This window comes from Haemaphysalis longicornis, unplaced genomic scaffold (genome assembly GCF_048455015.1).
Source record: "Haemaphysalis longicornis isolate Haplotype H1 unplaced genomic scaffold, Haemaphysalis longicornis Haplotype H1 scaffold_8, whole genome shotgun sequence".
NCBI classification, from domain to species: domain Eukaryota; kingdom Metazoa; phylum Arthropoda; class Arachnida; order Ixodida; family Ixodidae; genus Haemaphysalis; species Haemaphysalis longicornis.
The window spans coordinates 111805136-111825458 of record NW_027526445.1 but is presented as its reverse complement, the minus strand read 5'-3'; the positions used below and the strand labels follow the sequence as shown (position 1 = coordinate 111825458).

Genomic DNA, 20323 nt, shown 5'->3' with positions numbered 1-20323 from the left:
CAAACTTAACTTGTTTACTTCATGGCGATAGATGGGTTGAAGCCACACAAGAGCAATGCCCCGACGGGCGAGATCACAGTACAGGACTCTGGCAGAGTGATAGCATTGATTCACTGCTCAAACTGGAATGAACGGCAGCGCTTGGGGGGGGGGGGGTCTTATTTATACCCAAAGCGCCAACGGTCAAACAAGCTTTCCCTCTAGATTGTGCACACGACACGAACGGCACAGTCACACGCAACACTCTTTCCAGAGTTCGTGAGCGGTCGGTAGTAGCGGCGCACACTGAGTCCAAGAGAGGGGAGAGAGGAGGTCTCCGCAGCAGCTTCTGCGTCCTTCGGACAAGTTGAAGCATGCCTCGCCTCCCACCGCAGAAGTCTGAATCATGCCGATAGCGAGGCGCCAGCGATCCAGACATGTAGCGGCGCGTTTGAATCCGTCGGCTGCAAGCGTGAGTGACCGACAGGGGGGCCTGCTTGAAAGGCGCACGTAATGGAGGCTTCGCCGCACAGCCGAGGAGTGTTGCACAAAGCACTGCGTTGGGCTGATTCGTAAAAGTGCGCACATCCTGTTTCTGCCGATGGCTAGCTTTCTATTAGTTGCTTTCAAACTTCCCCCTATCTGCAGCGTTTCCTCAATCATTGCCATGGTATATGAACCAATGTCGTTTGCTTTACCTCTGTTAATCCGTTTCAACAGCTCGGCTAATTCAATCTGATCTGCTGTACCAGACAGTTTTATTTCCTTAAGTTTGGAAATTAGTTTCCTCGCGTTTTAGTTAGTTTTTTAGTTTGTGTCCTACATGTTGCCTCTCCCACAGCTGCTGCTGATACACTGAGTGTTGATGTTAGGTTGTCATTTAGCGTGTCTACACTGGCCTCGTTTTTCTCGTTCAGAAGCGAGAATTTGTTTTGACGAGTTATTTAAAAATCTGGCTCTGAATGGCTCATTGCGGGGTTTCTTGGTTTTCACGAGTTTCCTTCCTTCTTTTTTTGAGATTAAGCCTTAGCTTTCATTTAATCATGTAATGCTCGCTGCTGCGAATCTTACTTATAATCCCTACGTCGTGCACGATACCCAGCTTGTCACTTAATATGAAGCCAATTTCGTTTTTGGTTGTATCGGGAGAGAGAGAGAGAATGCTCTTTAATGTGAACTGGTGAGGTCAGCCCTGCTAGGGACAAGGCTTGCTACACCAGATGGGGGGTGACTACGTTGATGAGTGGTGCATATCAGACATCAGGGTTACAGCAGGAAGAAGACAAACATGAAGCGTTAAAAAAAAGGAAAAAAAGGACAATAAAAACAAGAGATTGCTGCCAACAGAGTCCGGACAAAAAATACAATTGAAAATAAAATCGTTAATGGAAACGCTGAAACAAAATGAAAAGTAAACGACGGGGAAAAAAGTAACAACACCAACCCAAGAAAAATAAATAGATGAACGCCACTGTGCGAAAGAGAAGATATCGTGACACACGTGCTCTGTCTCTGATCTAGAGAGATTTGTCCAGTTCAGCCTCTCGTAGGAACTGGAGCAGAACTTTTGTACCTAAGGTACTGTCAGCACTATTGGCCCAGGGCCCAAGAAAATGAAAAAGTTCGAGACTGCCTCCATGACGTACACGAGAGAGGGAGCTCGCTGCAGTTTTTCGCGCAGCAGCGTATCGAGGGCAGACGCACAGCAAGTGATTTACAGTCTCGCGCACACCGCAAGTCCGGCACAGGGGGGAATCTTCCCAACCAATAGTTTTCCATCTCCCTTTCCTGTTCTTTCGTTTGTAGAAAAAATGTGTTCGTCAACCTCAGCTTATTTCCCTCTGCAAATCCCCCCAGTGCCTCTCCTCGACTGTTGCGATTGTCTATTCCGAAGTTTCCCGCTGCCCTTTCTGCCATATGCTTCTTACCGACCTTTGCGTTAAAGTCTCCCATCACAATCGGGAACTGCGTTTTTGCCGTCATCATTGCTGATTCGACGTCCTCGTGCATGGAAGCTGTCTACGCCTTTGTCATCATTTCTGTTTGTTGGTGCATAGGCCTGTGCTATCTCTTGTTTAGCTTGCTCACGACAGCCCCCGACTCTCTTGCTAATGCTGAAAAACGCCTCCACGTTTCCTGCCATTTATGTGTGTATTGAAAATCCCACCACGTGCTTTTTCTTGTCTTGGGGACCACTGGAGCACAGAACATGCCCGCTGTGAGCTCCATGAAGCCTTCTGCTGTCCTTTATATTCGCTTAACCCTATAATATCCCACTTAATGTCAGGGATCTCCTCTAGTAGTATAGCTAAGCTTCCCTCGCTAAACAAAGCGGGTGCATTGACCGTTGCCAGTAGTAGTAGTAGTAGTAGTAGTAGTAAACTTTATTTGGTGAAAAGGGGTGAGGAAAAAGGGGGAGATCAAGGGTGGGATCCAAATTCCAGGACCCCAGAAGCTATTTGGCCATCCCTGGCCCCACTAAGCAGCGCAAGCTGCTGTGCAGGGTCCGAGCTGGACAGGGCTTCTTCCCAGGACTGTAATGAGGTTTCGTGGCTATTTTTGTCCCAAATAATTGGGCAATTCCAGACTGTATGGAATAAATCGGCCTTCTGGTGACACTGCTTACAGTCCTCATTATACTCTTCTGGGAACATAAGTGACAGTCGGGTATTATGTAAGTAGGTGTTCGTCTGTATTTTTCTAAGATTTCTCGCTTCTTCAGCAGTTAGGCTGGCGTGTGGCATAGGCATTGATCTTCGGTGAAGCCTATGGGATGTTAATTTGTTTGTGCCTTGACAGTAAGCAGGGAGGGCGTACGAATGTTCCGGGTCTCTTCGGTGTATGGTAGTCCTCGCAAGAGAATCGGCCGCGTCGTTACCCTCTAGCCCCTGATGGGCGAGAGTCCAGACAAGTGTGTGGTTCTGTTTTAGAATTTTTGGGAGAAGTCTTTCAGCATGCCTTGGGACGATGCCGCAGATAAAGTTCCTTATGGCTCTGGTCGAGTCAGTGATAATTATTGAGTCCTTATTCTTGAATTCAGCCAATCTGATTGCTAGTATGACGGCAGCAGTTTCTGCTTCTTGAATATTTAGCCGTAGCTACAAACGAACATGGGAAGATGCTGGACCGTTGCGAGGAAAAAGTTCTAATGGCGGCCTATCCGGACCTAGGGATTCTTAGCGCGCTCTGCTGTATCGCTGTTCTGACCGCCGCCGTGGACAGGTGCTCTACAGCTGCTGGGGACTGGGAGTTGAGTTGGTCAGTCATGGGAGGTGGTGGCCACCTACTACACCGGGGTGGCCGGATCCTTCTCTGGTGAGGGAGTGCTGTTGGTGTCCCTAAGAGCCTTGCTAGCATGGTTGAACCTTTCTAGTGTAGCCACCTTGGTATCCGCGATGATGGTTACTTCCGGAGGAGGCAGCACTCCATGGGTTGCTCACATAGAGCCAGAAGAAAAAGAATAAAAACGAGAGAAGTTTCCCGCGGACGACGTTGCCGCGCACGCCTGCCGTGTTAGTCTTCTCCTTCTCGCAGGCAGTTTAGAAAATGTCCAAAAAACGACCAATGCCCTCTTCTACCTTGTAAGGTCGCGATAGGTCACTCATCGGAAGCGTAAGTCTCAGTTGCTCCGGACTGCACGCTTCTCTAACTCTGAAGCCTAGTGCACGACAATTCCAGTTCAAGCTCGAGCTGAAGCTCGTTCTCTCGCTTTTCTCGTAGGAGTTCCTGTTTTTGCGCTCTACCACTGCAGCCTGACGTTTAGCGGCCTCCCGTCTATTGATCAGCTCCATGCATTACGACAAATCATCATCGTCAGCCCCAACAGCGACTATAGCCTATATCAGCTCTGGTTTCCTCAGAGTGTCCGAAACGCGCTTTCGAATTCATGGCTGTCTAAAGTACTGCTTTCCATCTGAACCAAAATATTCTCGTGCAAAATAACCCACACTACAAACACGCACCGTACCAGCTACCCTCTAAAGCCTGATAAAACTCAGGGAAGAAAGGTCCTACACTCACCATTCACCGCGTGAATTTTGCGAAGGCCGAAGCCGCCTTGACATCTGTGAAGTTTGATCGCACCGCTGCCAGTAGTTGTTACAAGGACAAAAACCAAGGAGGTTGTATAAAACTTCTGGAGTGGAGGCCGCCCATAGCGGGCAACGCGGGGAGGTGAAGCCGGGCGAACCGGTCGGCGGCCATATTGCCGTGGGTAGAAAAGGCGCTGCGCCGGCAGGGACGCTTAAGTGCGGTCGCGTTTTTTTGGCTTTACAAGGTAGAAAACGATGGTAAGCTAGTATATCGATTACTATATTTGAGGGCAGGCTGAATTTTGCCTTACGCGTAAGGTTTTGACGTAAGATATGGTTCAAGCAGCGAGTTCGCCTGTGTATATCTTACGGTGGTCAACAGAGCTGTCGATGCGGGAAAACGCGCAGCGCTATGCTAAAGGCAGCACCCCTGATTTTATTTCAATAAACGTTTATTCGGTATAGCTAAGGCTATAGACCGCCCCCTTAACATTAAAATTACCTGATGTTGCGCGCCATGGCAAGAGATTCCGCGTTATAAGGTTACTATTAGCCGTGATTTCACGCTGGAAGTGCGGGACACGCGAAAGCGCGATTATTTGACGCTTGTTTCTTTTAGCGGCGTGGCTAGGATTAATGAATGTTTATTCATTAATGATTGATAAATAATAATGCAGTAGCGGTTCGAATGGTTTTTAAGCAGTACTGCAAGAATCATATCCATCAGGATATTGCAATCTTTATATGTAGTGCAAAAGCACGTTTTCTGGATTAAACAACATGCCCAGTTTTGCCCTTGCCGAAGACCAAATTAAGCACGAGCTTTTGATTGATTGATTGATTCATTCATTGTGCGGTTTAAGGCGCTGACGCAACGCAGGGGATGAGGCGCGCCGTAGTGGAGGGCTCCGGATTAATTTTGACCCCCTGGGGAATCTTTAACGTGCACCGAAATCTCGTTCACACAGTAGTTTTCGCTTTTCGCCTTCACCAGAAAAGCGGCTGCCGCGGCAGGGAATCGAACCCGCGTTCTAGGGATGAGCAGCACAGTGCATTAGCCACTGAGCCAACGCGGCGGGTCTATTTCCAGCTTTTCAATCGTATTTTGCGAAATGGATTTGGCACACACTGAAGCACATTAAAGCAGGTTTTTTTTTTTTTATTCCGCGTGCACTTTACAGAAGGCATGGGACTCCCATTGACTTTATTTTTCAAATCCAGATGCTTACTTAATTGAATGCACGACTACATTAACCGCGCACGTTGGCACGATAGTAGTGTGCTATTGATAAGAAAACTACTCGCAGGAGGTTACTCAATTACATTCACAACCTCGTTGACCGCGCAAATTCGGACGCGAGCAGCGTGCCATTGATAACAAAATCACGCGGACGAAGAACGCGGGAGAGCATTGCGGTGCGTCAAAGACTTCTACGAAACAGCGCCAACGAGAAACGGCAGTGTATTCACGTATGGCCGGATGTAAAGGAAATGTATTAAACAAGAGTGCCTTGATTTTTGACTGTAACTGCCTTAGCAATACCCTGCATTTAAATTAGTGCGGAAAAACAATTTCCGCCCCACATATTTACAAAAATGTGATTTCGCGCAGCCAAGCGACTACAGGACCACCACAACTACGAGCGAAAACATTCGCATATCTGCGTAAACAAGCGCGTACGGTATGCTCAGTAAGCGGACGGCAGGTGCTACGGCAAATTTTCCCTTTACATCACGCACAAACGGCGGACAAATGTGCACTCATAACGTTATTACACTAGTAATGCCCTCGAAACCCAAAACAAACAGATACCCTCAGTACTTACAGATGAAAGGTGATCCCCGACGCCTTCTTCGCGCGATTAGCGCAGCCGAACGCGACGCACGAGCAGACCATTTCTGCTTTCTACACCTTTGGAACGTCCATCCGCGAACGAGGATCGAACGAACACGAGTTCTGCTCTTTGGCAAGAGAGAACTCGGAAGAACGACACATGGGGCAGAAAAAAATGTCATTGTGTCTACTGTTTATTTTAGTTGTTAGCGCCCAAGAATGTAAATAATTACCAGATGTGTGCGCCCCCGGCGCACGCACGGGCGACTTGCGAAGCGCTTAATTAGAAACATGGAGAGGGGAGCATAACCGAAACCACATGCGGCGAAATGAACGCGCGCAAGAAAAGCTCGGTGCGCTTGAAGGTAGCCGCATGAGAGAATCAACTTGCAAAACAAAACAAAAGAAAACAAAAAAAGAACGGAAGCAAAAATATAACGCAACCCGCCGCAAAAACAAGTACATTATGCGACGAATGCAATGCGTCTGCTACCGCGGAACGAGTTTTCTACCCACGGCAAGATGGCGGCCGTCGGCGTCAGTTTTCGAGCACCATCTCGACTCCAGAAGTTCTATACAACCTCCTTGACAAAAACGTCCAAGAACCGAGCTTTGTCGCCTCCGTCATGTGGTGGTAGCGTGGTGGACGTGCGGCGAGCAGAAGGCCTGCCTCCGCTTCGAACGACAAAGAGTCGACAGCACAAGTGTACTGTTTAATGTGTGATGCTCCCGATAAGGGATAACGTCTTGTGTTGCCTCCATTCCCCTCAACTCAACTATCAGGCTAGCTCATGCCATGATGACCAGCATTGGCTCGTGACGAGTGCACAAGCGCCGGACGGTCCCAAGAGGTCTTGTACTCTTCTCCAGGCATGATTTCTCTGAAAAGACGTTAATTCCTGCTCCGCGGTCCCTAAATTTGCTCTAGTAAGGATAACACGATGATTTTTTTCAGATTTTAATTTACCAGCTTTAAAAGGAAAGAGCATAAGTCAGAATTTCCCGGATAAGAGAGAGCAAAATTTATTGAAAAAAGTTCGGTTACAGACAATCGCAGACAAGTCCCGGAATCCCCAATTTAAGCCCAATCGCTCTTCGCCGTCCCCAGAAGCACGTTAGGCCACAACTTCAGAATTACTTAAGACCAAAGCCTCCCTCTCACAGCTGAAATAAATAGCGTTCGCGCGAGCTAAGTAAGACATAATCTTCAGGTTTCACGTCATCACCACCATCATCAACAGCCTATTTGGTTCACGAAGGCCTCCCCCATTCACCTCCACCCGCTTCTGCCCTGTGCTGCCCGAGTCCATTCTGTCTCCGAATCTCCTTATTTCATCCCTCCAGAGATAATGGCCTCCCCCTTCTTCTAGTCCCATCTCGCGGTGCCCATTCTGTTGCCCTTGCGGTCCACGTGTTGTCAGTTCGTCGTACCACGTGGCCAGCACAAGTCCATTTTTTTCCTAACCTGGACCATGGTATCCTCTATCCGAGTTTGCCCCCTAATTTAGGTTGCTCGTTTTCTGTCCATAAGCGTTACTCCTCACATCATTCGCTCCATGGCCCGTTGGGCGGACCTGAAGGAAGGAAGGAAGGAAGAATGTAGAAGAAAGGCAGGAAAGTTAACCTGGCTAGAGCCTAGTTTGCTATCCTGCACGTGGGAAAGGGGAAATGGGCAAAAAAGAGAGAGGAAAAAAAAGAGGAAAAGTTGGACCAGGCACGTATGCCCAGCACTGAGGCACTGACAGCGATTGACACTGGAAGCTCTCAGTCTATAGCCTAGTGTTCAAGTTCGTCGCCCGTAGAAAACGTAATAGTTCCTTAGTCGCCTTCTGAGCGGATGACTGAGAAGGCCAGTGGCACAGAATCTTTCCCTCCGAAAATGGCCGCCGAGAGTCCAGGTTCCTCAAAGCTGACGACAGCTTTTTTCTTTCAGCCGAGTAGCGTGGGCACTCGCATAAAACGTGGCGTATCGTCTCCGATGTGCCGCACGTTTCGCACTCCGCCCTTGCTGCCATTCCTATTAAGTACGAGTAAGCATTTGTGAATGCCACCCCCAGCCAGAGACGGCAAAGAAGAGTTGCGTCAGACCGTGGGAGGCCTAGTGGAAGGGGACGTTGCAGGTGCGGGTCAAAGGCACCAATGCGTGCGCATGTGAAATCTTCTGGAGACCATTGGGAGATAGCTGTTTCCCGGGCAAGAATGCGGAGGACCCTAGCTGCGTCCGTCCTAGACAATGGGATGAGTACAGTTGTCGCTGTTTGATGCGCCAGCCTGGCGGCAGCGTCCGCACTTTCGTTGCCGACAATGCCGCAGTGGCTAGGAAGCCACTGTAGGGTGACATCATGACCCGCCTGGGCAGCACGGTCGTATACCATTCTTATTTCTGTCAGGAGCTGTTCGTGAGGTCCCCGGCACAGCGCTGACTGGAGTGACTGAAGTGCAGGCTTCGAATCACAGAAGATAGCCCATCTGCGGCACGAACTTTGCTCGATGGTGTGAAGAGCGCTACGGATGGCCGTAAGTTCTGTAGCCGTGGATGTCGTAAGATTGGCTATCTTGAATTTGTTGCACAGTGACAGTCGTGGTATAACAACAGCTCCGGCAGAACCCGACGATGTTACCGAGCCATCAGTGTATACATGGGTTCGGTCACTGTATGTCTCGTGCATGTACGTCAAAGCGAGCTGTTGCAGGGCCGGATTTGGAAGATCACGTTTTTTTGTCACTCCTGGGATATCTAGGCATACTCGGGGCTGCATCATACACCACAGCGGAACGAGCGGTCTCATCGCCGGCGTGTAGTTCGATGGAACACTGGTGTTGTGGGCAGCTACCACCCTTGCGAACGACGCCCGGGGACGGGTCGCTGGTATTCCCGCGAGGTGATGATCAGGTAGACGGGCGAGGTGCCTGATATGTGTCCTGAGTATTTCGACGTCCACAAAGGTTGCCAAAGGGTGATTTCGAGCCAGGGCAATGGTCGCTGCTGTGGACGTACATCGTGGTAGTCCAAGACAGGTTCGCAGGGCCTGAGCTTGAATACACTGAAGTGCCCGAGTAGTTGTGCGGCACGCTCCAGAAAGGACAGGGGCACTGTATCGCAGATAGCCCAAGAACAGCACGTTGTAGAGCTGTAACATCGACTTCAGTGGTGTTCCCCACGTCTTGCCGCCGATGAGTTTCAGCACATGCACCACTGCAGAGAGCCTCTTCTTTAGAACGTTAACATGAGCGCTCCAAGAAAGGCCTCCGTCGACAACTATGCCGAGAAACTTGTGATTTCTCACATAAGACACCCTTTCACCATTAATATACAAAGGGTATGCATACATAGGCTTTCGTGTAAACGGAAGCACGGCGCATTTGCTGCTGGATAGTTCCAACCCTTGCCCGTGTAGATATGAGGTCGTCAAGTCTGCGGCATTTTGCAGTCGGGCGCGCACATGCCGACGAGTCACGCCATCTGCCCAAACACATATATCGTCGGCGTATATCGACACGTGAACCCTCCTTGGAAGGCGAGAAATCAGGCCAATTAGTGTAAGGTTGAACAGTGTAGGGCTCAGGACGCCTCCTTGGGGAACACCACGGTGAGTATAGTGAGCTGATGTCGGCCCATCTGCAGTCATAACAAAGAATGACCTCTCTGTTAGGTAGTTCCGTATCCACTGGTAGACCCGGCCACCGAGCCCCACAGCCTGCAGTACTTTGAGAATCGCATCGTGCTCCACGTTATCGTAGGCCCCTTTAACGTCGAGGAACAACGCGGCACATATCCGCTTCGAACTTTTCCGCTGCTGCACAAAAGTCACCAAATCAATAACGCAGTCAATGGATGAGCGTCCACGACGGAATCCAGCCATGACATCAGGGTAGACATTGTAACGCTCCAGGAACCACTCCAGACGTGCGAGAATGATTCGCTCCATCAGCTTTCCAACGCAACTTGCAAGTGCAGTTGGTCGGTATGCCAGTGGATCCAGCATAGATTTTCCGGGCTTCAGGAGCGGAACGAGGCGGCTGGTCTTCCATTTTTGAGGAACGGAACCATCACACCATAGGTCGTTGAAATATTCCAGCAAGGCTTGTCGGGCATCCTTGCCAAGGTGACGGAGAGCTGCATATGTGACTCCATCAGGCCCAGGAGACGAAGATCGCTTGCATGCAGCCAATGCCGCCCGCAGTTCTTCCATACTAAATGGAACGTCCATCCTTGAATCCTGCGATGCAGGGATGTCACTGGCGAGCAGTAGTCCAGAAGGGCCTGCTCCACTGGCTATCCTCACGCAGAAGTCCTCGGCCACTTCGAGCTCTCGGCGGTTCTGGTGAATAGCCAGGGCCTTAAATTGGGAGCGCTGCTGTACAGGAGTCATTACCCCTTGCACCGTTTTCCATATCCTCGACAAAGGCTTGCGAGGGTCCAGCGTGTCACAAAAAGATTTCCAACGTTGTGCTTGCACTTGGGCAATGCGTCGCTGGATCTTCTTTCGCGTTCGTCTGCAAATTCTCAAATCTTCGAGACATTTCGTTCGCCGGTATCTGCGTTCGGCGCGGCGACGAACAGCACGAAGGCGCTCCAGCTCCACGTCAAACTCGGTCACTTTTGGAGACAGCCGGACGGAACGCTTGCAGGCTTGGAGTGTGCTTTCAATGACGGATTCTAGATTTTCAAGCTCATCGCTCCGGCAAATTTCGTCCATCCTTGATTGGAATTTCGACCAATCGGTCACCCGAATAACATTAGGATCGAAGGAACTTCGTAATCCATTTATCTTTAAATAGGTTGGAATGTGGTCGCTTCCACGAGTTTCTATGTCTGGGAACCACTGTGCACGGGCCGATAAACATCGTGACACAAAAGTCAAGTCTAAACAGCTGCCGTAGTTCTTTCCACGTAAATAAGTGGGGCTTCCGTCGTTTAGTAGGCACAGCCCATGGTCTGAGGCAAAAGCTACTAAGCTCCGACCTCGCCTGTTGGTGTTTGGGCTTCCCCAAAGCATGTGGTGTGCATTGAAATCACCGGTAATTACCCACGGACCCGTTGTTGTGCTTAATATGTCATCCAGCCTCTTCCGTTCAAAACGAGATGTCGGGTGTAGGTACACACCAACCAGAGTGAAAGTGAGCTGGCGCTTTCTGATGGTAAGACAGACGTACTCATTACCCCTGTAAGGTTGCACAAAATGGTGAACGTAGGACAGTTCACGCCTGATGAAGACTGCGACTTTGCTGGGCTCCCCTAGTGTGGCTGATAGAAAAAGTTCATAGCCAGATATCCGAATAGGTTTGGATATGTTCGGTTCGCAGATGACAAGTATAGGAATAGATTTCATAAAGACAAACTGGCGAAGATCTGAAATACGTGACATTAGTCCTCTCGCGTTCCACTGAAAATTGGAAGCCTCCTTGATATCCGTACTCAATGAAGAACGTACGTTCGCCATGGTCCTTGCTTATCCGAGACTGGCTAGTACTGGATCCAGGGCCTCCAGTATCTGAAGTGCACTCAAAGCAGAAGGTGTATTCACACTGGTGAGCAATGTGCGAATGGCATTCATGAGGGACCTCAGGACCGCGACGACTTGCCGATCTGAAGACGAAGCCGGGGCGGGAGATCTTGTGACTGTCTTCAGTACTGAGCGCTGGGGCTCAGAAGGAGGTACACCCGGGGACAGCGGGGGCCACGCGTCACCCGGCGAGGTTTGTTGTACCTCGTTGCGACAACTCAGCGAATCCTGCGAGGCCGGAGGCGGCGGAGGCGGTGGGGGTGCCGGCGGCCGCGGGGGTAGCGGTGGTGGAAGTAGTTGCACTAGTGGTGGACTCGCTTGCGTAGATGCGTTCGATGGGGAATGGCCAGCCTTGTTTGAAGATCTCCGGCGTCGAGACCGGTGACGCCGCCGCTGTCGTACCGTCGCAGCAGCCTCCTTGTGCGTGGAGTGGTCCCTCACCATCTGCTTCAAGACAGCGACCTCCCTCTTCATGCGTGGACACTTCTTCGATGAGGCATCGTGAGGTCCCTCACAGTTGGCGCACTTCAGGGTATCTTCACTGCAGTCGCTAGCCTTGTGTGGCCCAGCGCATTTGGGACATACAGTGGCGCTTCCGCAGACTGCAGCGACATGGCCAATCTTCATGCACTTGTAGCACTGGAGGGGTTTCGGCACATAAGGTCGGACAGGCTGGCGGAAGTGACCCACCTTAACATGAGCGGGAAGGCTGTCGCCCCTAAAAATAATCTTCACGCACCTTGATGTACCAATGCGGCTTACTTGTCTGATGACAACACCTTCATCCGCAGGTTTGATCAGTATTGGTAGGTCCTTCTCGGGGATAGACGTATCGACGTCGTAAATGACGCCTATCGTCGTGTCTCCATACGGAGTGGCATGGGCTCGCACTTTTATGTCCTGCAGTGATGTGATCTTCCGCAAAACCTCCAGTGCACTCCGATGCTCCACGTCGATCGCCAAGATGTTCCGCCGGGAATTTATCCTCACGTCCTTGACCTCGCCAGGAACAGTAGCTTCGAGGAAAGCGGAGACTGCTTGCTTGTTGAGCAGCCTGAGCTTTCTAAGTATTTAGTAAGGCTCAAAGTTTCAGCTCCGTATATCATCACCGGCAGGATGCATTGGTTGAATACCTTTCTTTTTAGGGATAGAGTTGTCTTAGCTTTGATACTGTTGTGAGTGCTTGCCGAATGCACCCCAAACCAATCCTATTCTGCGCCGGGTTTCTTTCTCGTGGCTGGGGTCAGCACTGGCCATCTGGCCAAGGTAGTTATATTCTACTTGTTCCAGTGTTTCGTCATTCATGCTAAAAAAGACGCGTTCAGCATGTTTATGTAGCATTACTTTACTTTTATTCACATTTTATTTCAGCCACACAGCGAAGCACTCTTATTGTAGTTCGTTAATCATTTTTTCGAGTTGTTTTGCAGATTCACTGAGCAAGACTAAGTCGTCTGCAAACCTCAAATGACTCCAGTATTCCCCGTTTATCTGCAAGCCTACGTTTTCCCAGTCAACTTCAAATGAGCCAAGCATTCCATGCAAGGCTAAGGTTTCCCAGTCATGCTTCCTGAACACACTCGCCAGCCATGCTGTGAACAATTTTGGTGAGATGGCATCGCCTTGTCCCACTCCCTTTTCGGATCGGGAATTCATCGCTTTGTTTGTGAAGCGTAATTCTGACCGTGCATTTCATATGTAAAAGGCTTAGGTAAGTCTTCTCTATTCCTTGGTCTTTTCAGGCGTCCACAACTGCGACTGTGTTAACTGAATCGAACACCTTTTCATAGTCTATAAATTGCATGTAAAACGACACTTACTATATTATGCACATTATTCTATTACTTGCAAAAAAACCAGTCTGCCATAGGAACGGCGTAAAAGGGTTGTATTTATTTCTTATGTTGTTGCTACTACTATACATAAACACTGCACGATGACCCGTGCAGTGAAACGCTCACGGTTAATTTCCCAACGATAAAGCAATGTGGAAAACGCTATCGTTAAATACCCTATTTGGGTGACTCCGCGTAATGTAGTTTATAGCGTGTGAAGTAATTACGAATATCTACACAAAACAATCACGCACCATCTGGTGGTAGTTATAAGGCCTGTTTACTACATGATTCTACGGTTACATACAAGCTTGCACGATCTTTTAACAAGAAACTTGAGCGAGAGACTATCGCACAAAGCTAAATAAAATCGACCATTAACAGAAAAATCGCTCCACAACCGCTATACATTGCTGGTGCGCAGGATGCCCTCTCGCCAGCGGCCACTGAGCACGAAGACATAGAGAGATGGAGGGATGAGGAGGAGGAGGTCCCCGCCTACGTAGCGCGGCGCGTCCTCTTCTTCCTGCGGGGCTTGGCGACGTGCTTGCGGTTCAGGTGGTTGGACAGCATGTACCGCAGGCCGAATCCCTCTCCGCACAGGTGGCACCTGTAGAGGAAGCCGCGCGTGTGCACCTTCAGGTGGGCCGTCAGGTGGGCGCACTCCTTGAAGGTGAACGGGCACAGGTGGCACGCGTAGATGCGCTCGTCCTTGTGCTCGCCCCGGATGTGCTTGTGCAGCTCCTTGCGCCGTCCGAACGCGGCCGGGCAGCCGGGGCACCTGTAAGGACACTTCCCGCGGTGCTCCTCCTCGTGGGCAGCCAGCTGCCGGCCGCTCTCGAACGACTTCGGGCACAGCTGGCACAGGTGCAGGGGCATCGTCCTCCTGGTGGTGTCGACAACGGAGATCTTCTCGGGAACAAGGCGGTGCTGCGAACCGGTGTATGGTGCACGCTGAAAAAAACACGAAAAAATATTGGAACAAATGAAGTGAGTCGCAAACGCTACCTAACAACCTTCGACAGTTTTGGTTAAACCGGAGTCCTTCAATGCTTTGCAGGTAAACTTACCGTCAGGAACAGCGTCAAATAAAACATTGCTTTCAAAAGCAACGCCAGGTCGCTAGTTCAGAAATATGAAGTCATGTTAGTAATGGCAGAGTTCTTCATTGCCTTCACTCCCCTAATAAGCATTGTAGAATCTCTTTGAATGCGTCGCAGCCGCATCGTCATCGACCGCCATAGGCCTGGTGTGGCCAGCTATTGTCTTGAAGGGACAGAGGTCAATCTCCCTGTGCTCTGGCATCATCGTCATGTCCAGGGGCGCACGAGCGCACGCATTGCTTCTTCGTCTTCCCTTCCCCCTGACGGTCCATTAAAATGCAGACCTTGACGGTCGCTTCTCTCTCCCCTTGACGCTCGAGTCTCGTCCTTGGGGGTCGACGGATCCCACAAGCATTGAAGGACTCTGGTTTCACGCATGTAAAGCTTTTAGGGTTGACCAGTGCGCATGCGCAGAACGCAAAGGCTATGCACGAGTCTCCCGGACATACGCGAGATTCGGATTGCGGTCTTTTTGTTGCTTGCGTACGCAGCGTTGACAGACATAGAGGCGGCCTGCTTACCCGCTCCACAGCCATAACAGCTTCGTCGCTAATCCCTCGATGCGATATCCTGTTCTAAACTGCTGGTTTCGCCTTCACTTTGCTAATTCTTACACTCAAATAAAGTTTCAAGCGGCGAATAGCCTTTCTTTTTCAGACACAAGGGCGATTTTTCTGCTGCTAAGCCTGATGAAGGAGCATCTCTCGTGGTCATAGCAATGGTCCCGCGAGATCACGAATGGCTACAGCAATGTCTTTGTAAGTCGATGGCGCTAGGAATAACGCGTGTCTAATGCCCCTAATTACGCGCCGCGCGCGTAATTATGCGGGTTGCCAACAACATGCGCGTACGCTACGTAGTCTTATCACGTTTGCACACGTGAACCCTGTGCTTACGAGAATCAAAAACTCTATTACCATATTGAAGTCTAGAACGCGTAGACATCGTTGAGAGTGTTTTGGGCCCACTTATACACACTTCAACGGCCGTTAAAGACAACGGCAGTTGCCATCAAAGGTCGTTGGTGGCGTTGTACGGCAGCGTGAGAGCTGGAGGAAGCCAAACTATAGAGTAATATTTTAGTGCCCTATAGCCCAACGGTGATCAACGCCCACCGAGGTCGCCGGTCTGCGCTTCGCCGCTGTTTGCCGTCCGTTCCGTTGTCGGTTCGGCAAGGTGGCTGCCGCCGGCAACAACGCGTCTCCGCTGCAGGCGAGCGCGCTGCCGCAAAAACGCTTTGTGTGGACGCCATCGCTGGCGCATTCTCTAAGTAATCTGTGGCAAGACAGTAGTGCTACAGTTAGCATAAGCCCCGGATTGTGAAATGGGATGCTTCACGGCTTCGCCACGTCGAAACCACAATAACCGCAGCCATTGGATTGGATTAGATCGGCTAAATGAGGTGCTCCAGTACTATTACAAAATTTGTTGCGAATAGTAAAATAAAAACACTCTGCCGCACGCAGCGCAAAAAATAATTAGAAAAACTCCCACCTCCCCTCGCGGGAACCCCTGTGTAGATGCGACGCATAGGCGGAGCGGCGAAGGGACCGCGTTTTATAGCGCGCATAACGTTGAGGGGACTGCGTAAGCCGGTCCCAGTCGATGACGACGTTGGCGTACTTGTAAAGCGGCGTGGACTCTAGGTGTTTGAGCCAAGCGTGGATGTTGCTTCGCCGGAGAACGGCACACCGGTTATATGCGCAGCGCGCCTGAAGGAGAGGAAACCGCAGAAGAGAGAGTACTGCACATGCGCCGGCTCCAGCGCGTCTGCCGCGGCTATGACGCAACGTGCCGCGGCCATGACGCAACACAATCCACTTTAATCCAATCCAAGCCAAGCCAATCCAACCGAATCCAATCAAATGCCCCTCGCGAGAGAGTGTTCGCTATCGGAGAGGAGAGGGGGTGAGCGGCGGAGAGCGCAGCTGGCTCGGCGAGGAGAATGGGGAGGGGCGGACAACGCCGACGACATGGAGGAAAAAAAAGTTAGGAGACGGCATTACGTCACGCAGCTAGCCTTCGCAAGCCCAGGTCCGTTGAAGCCGTTCCCTCCGCCGTTTCCCTTTCTCAAGCCGCCGCAGTCGGCCCTCCAAGGTCGGGTGGGCCGGCGGCGGCGGCGGCGGTCTCCGACTCCGGGGCATCTCTCGTGTTTCGTTGGCGGTAGCTGTTCCCCGTCCTTCCTGCATTTGTCTGCTCGGCGATCTCATGCCCGTGTGCGGGCAGGAGTGCCGCGTGCGTGCGGAAGACAAAAGCCGTGGAAAAAAAAAAACAACATATAGCAGGCTTTGCGACAACGGGCCGCAGAGCAGTTTCGAGCAGACGAAATTGAAGAGCGCGGCGGCCCATACAGAGGCGGTGCGGTGGGGTCACGTGGTGCAGTGACGCCTGGGCCGACTTCGATTTTACTTTTTATGTATAGGCTTCACGTTTCTCCGGCGGCGCCGTCTCCTAACTTTTTCTTCCTCCATGGCCGACGACAACGCCAGGCCTCTCAAGCTTGGACGTTCCCTGTCTTCCCTATAGGCGGCGTAAAAATCGACGCCCCACGTGACCAACCTAAAGCGCTGTTTTCGACCATCAAGCCCACCAGACGGCGCAGGCAAAATGTTACTTTTGGTATAGAATACAAAACATTCATTCCGTGACTCAAAAAGCCCACACAGTTCGCTTACAATGTGTTATTTAAAAATACTATTAACAAATTCCGCATCAAACATCCGTTGAGCAAAAATGTACGCAACTTTTTACGAACAGCCGACTGGTGCACCACCTCGTTTCTGAATTCGCAACCACAAAGCCGCCAATTCAAATTGAAACCGCTGCAACGGCCGACCGTTTCAATGTGCGCGGAGCACCGGTTTCGTGACTGTTATTGCTGTTATGTGCTTTTGCGTCCATCAGTTGTTGAGAGGACTGGCAAAACACGGGAATTGAGTGCTTGTGGAATGACAAATGTGGGAAATTCCGCATCGGAAGGCAGCTGTCGAGGCCAGAATATTCGATTCTTCCAACAGAAGGTGAGTGTTATGCACTCCGCTAGAAAGACGGTGCAAAGGAAACCGTTGTCGCCGTCAATACTTCATTTGTGCCCTTCGTTCGAAATCTTAGCGCAAGTGAACGAGTTGTTATGGCAAAAAAAAAATGTTGTCACGAAAGCGACGTACAATTGCAGCGATCGAAATGAAATGATGTCCTGGCCTCTGTAAACTTGCGGATGTCAATAAACGATTTGTTCTCACTTGCTGCTCACTGTGGTCTGTGCCAGTCGAGGCCATCTGGTCACCTGGCGTAACATCACTTCACCAGCGCGGCGCAAGTAAACACGCGACCAGCGTGCCAGCCAGCAGGAGCAGCCACGGCCGGACTCGACGCCCCTTTCGCGCGCGGGAGGAGGAGAGTCGAGTCCGGCCGTGGAGCAGCGAGCCGGCGGCCGCCGTACGAGGGCAGCCATGTTATTAAGGAGCTCAAGCGGCCTGTGCAAAAAGCATCCGCCATGTTTACAAAGCCGTGTTTACAGCGCCATCAAGCGGGCGTACTGGGTAGTTCACGACGCCGCCACTACGCTTTTTCTGGCACTACAGGCAAAGCTAGACCTTTGCTTCTCTAAAATCCTCCCTGTTCTGTGACGACGCCGGAGGGACAAGGCGAGAGAATCAGATGCTCTGCATCTAAAAAAGCAAATTCGGAGTTCGCGAGGTAAAATGTCGAGTTACATGATAAATTACCACCCCGGAACTGAACATGGAAATGTGCTGTGCGAGCACAACCGTGAAGTTCCCACAGCCGTTACGACATTCAACTGCCGTACGCGTAAACGACCGTTGCAAGTGCCCATGTAATAGGAGTGTCACACGAACATTACAAAGGGAAAAAGGCATTCTAAAAGTTCCCTCCAGCGATATATCAAGAGGGTCCAGCATTTCGTGCTCAACGCCTAACCGGAAGCCGCCGATCGTGACACCTACTTCACGGACGCCCGTTTGGCAGAACATGATACGACGACGGCGCGGGTTGGCCCAAGCAAAGCACGCACGGCATAACGCCCACAGCTGCAGATACTAAACTTGTCATCGCCTAGGCCATCTTACTCCATCAGCATCCTGCGACCACATCAGGCCTCGAACACTGCTAGGGAGCACTGCAAAGCTTCGCCGACAGCGACATTTTCGCACCTGTCAATCGAACCCCAAATGTTCTTCCCGAATGGGTGCCGGGCCACTAAGGCATACAGAGTTCTCCAAATTATGTCCAGCCAGCTCGCGACTGCATGCAACGCACCACGCAAAACGCCAAAACTGTGCCGTCAACATTCCCGAACGTTTTGTTCGAACCGCTTTCCAGCACACCGGACGTGCCGGACGCGTTGCATCATTCGGTGCAACAGCACATAAGCTCAGGTAGCATATTGGTGCTCCGCAGCTTCAACTACAACTCTGTCAAATTCACCAGCCACCGGCTCTATACGGACGAACTAAACATTTGCCCCATGGATACACGGGAAGACAGTATAAGTATCAAGATCATGCGCCGATAATTCATTTGCGCCATCCTCCGCGGCTCGCGCGCATGGAGGGAACGGACACCCCCGAGGTTTCGACACGAACGCATCGCGCTGAAACGCTGCCTCTTAAAAACTATTCCTGCCGGCGTAGCTGGCGACAGCACGAATTACCAAAAAGGACCATCGAATAAAAGAGCAAACTCACGTTCTGTAAATTCAACGAACGCCGGCGGCGATGAGAGACGCAGGCGAGAACGCCGAAAGCGCAGGGAATATGGCGCGCAGCTTTGGCGAGCGGGAGGAAACACGGCGTCTGCTCTTGTCGCTTTTCTGGGCCCGCGACGTTGGACCAATGGCGTCTCGGCAAGCCTCCGCCGCTCTGGTGGCTCTGGCGACTCTGGCTGTTGCGCCTGTCGGCTGCACTCCCTTCTCTCCCTTAGCATTGAGGGGTGTGAACGGACGCCGAGCCTTAGTTTGGTCGCTTGTTTTGTTTTTCTGAACCGCATGTTTTTGTAGTAACTACCAATGCATCATTTAGAACCTGGAAGTTACGCGCATGCTATACCGCATCCTCTTTTATTTCTATTCAATATTTTTAGAAAGCGCATAGTGCGCCTACGTGAAACGAAGCTGGCGTTTTCCGTAGCCGTACGAGTGCGTAGATAAACAACCTCTTACTCGGCGGGTCGTCGATGAAAAGGGGGTAGTTCAATAAAGCCATCTAACGCAGAATTCGAGATCCGCTGCTTCAAAGGTATGTTTAATTTCGACAATGATGCGAATTCCGTGTGAATAGATCTGTGTGCATACATAAAAGAAATTGAACTGATCTTAGGCGCACTCTCACCTGAATGTAAGATACCCTAATGCTGCTTTGTAGGAGGCATGTGCGAGGTTGCCTGCATGGCCTGCATCAACGTTGCTAAATATTAGCCTTTGTACTCGGCGGTAACACGAAAAAAAAGAAAGAAAACATCTCTTGAGTTTTTTAAAGTCACGAGTTCAAATCGTTCAGTGGCGAGTTGTTAGAAGCTGCCGTTTCCTTGATGCACAGTTTGTTGTGTATTCTTTGAAGCACGTGGGAAAGAAAAGGAAAAAAAAAAAACGGACACTTAAACGCACTCTCCAGACTTTCGTGGACGCCGGGGAGTATACGACCGTATTGTCACCACGGCCTTGGCTTGTCCGTCTTTCCCTGCCTTGAAACAAAGCTGCGTGTACGAGACCCTCCGTGCTCAATTCAGCCTTTAGCCGAGCTTACTGCCATTCGGGGGATGGTCTGCAGGCGCTTGCATCGGAATTGACTGGTGAGGACGTCACGTTGCGCAATGTATACAAGCCTGACTGAATGCATTCACGCGATTATGGACACCGATCCATGTCCTGTCCGTGTGTTGTGGATTCGCCGGGACATGCTTCCTGCCCACACAGCGTTATAGATCACGCCTGCCACCGAAGAGACCTCCCACGGCCACTACCGCTTCTTCCAGTATCTACCGTAGAAGAACTGTTGGCGGAAAAGGAGAACTT

General features: G+C 50.8%; 2 protein-coding genes across 2 annotated transcripts in view; both read right to left on the bottom strand.

Annotated features, from left to right (window-relative positions):
• LOC144149748 (uncharacterized) overlaps nucleotides 1-20323 on the bottom strand; it is a 371422-nt gene that overhangs the window by 257789 nt on the left and 93310 nt on the right. The gene's annotated exons all lie outside the window — the stretch shown is intronic.
• LOC144149402 (zinc finger protein 131-like) lies at nucleotides 13668-19123 on the bottom strand. The gene is made up of 2 exons (XM_077680959.1): nucleotides 18999-19123; nucleotides 13668-14140 (listed from the first exon to the last, which is right to left on the bottom strand). Exon 2 carries the CDS (start codon nucleotides 14063-14065, stop codon nucleotides 13685-13687), a length of 381 nt encoding a protein of 126 aa, XP_077537085.1. The 5' UTR covers nucleotides 14066-14140; nucleotides 18999-19123; the 3' UTR covers nucleotides 13668-13684.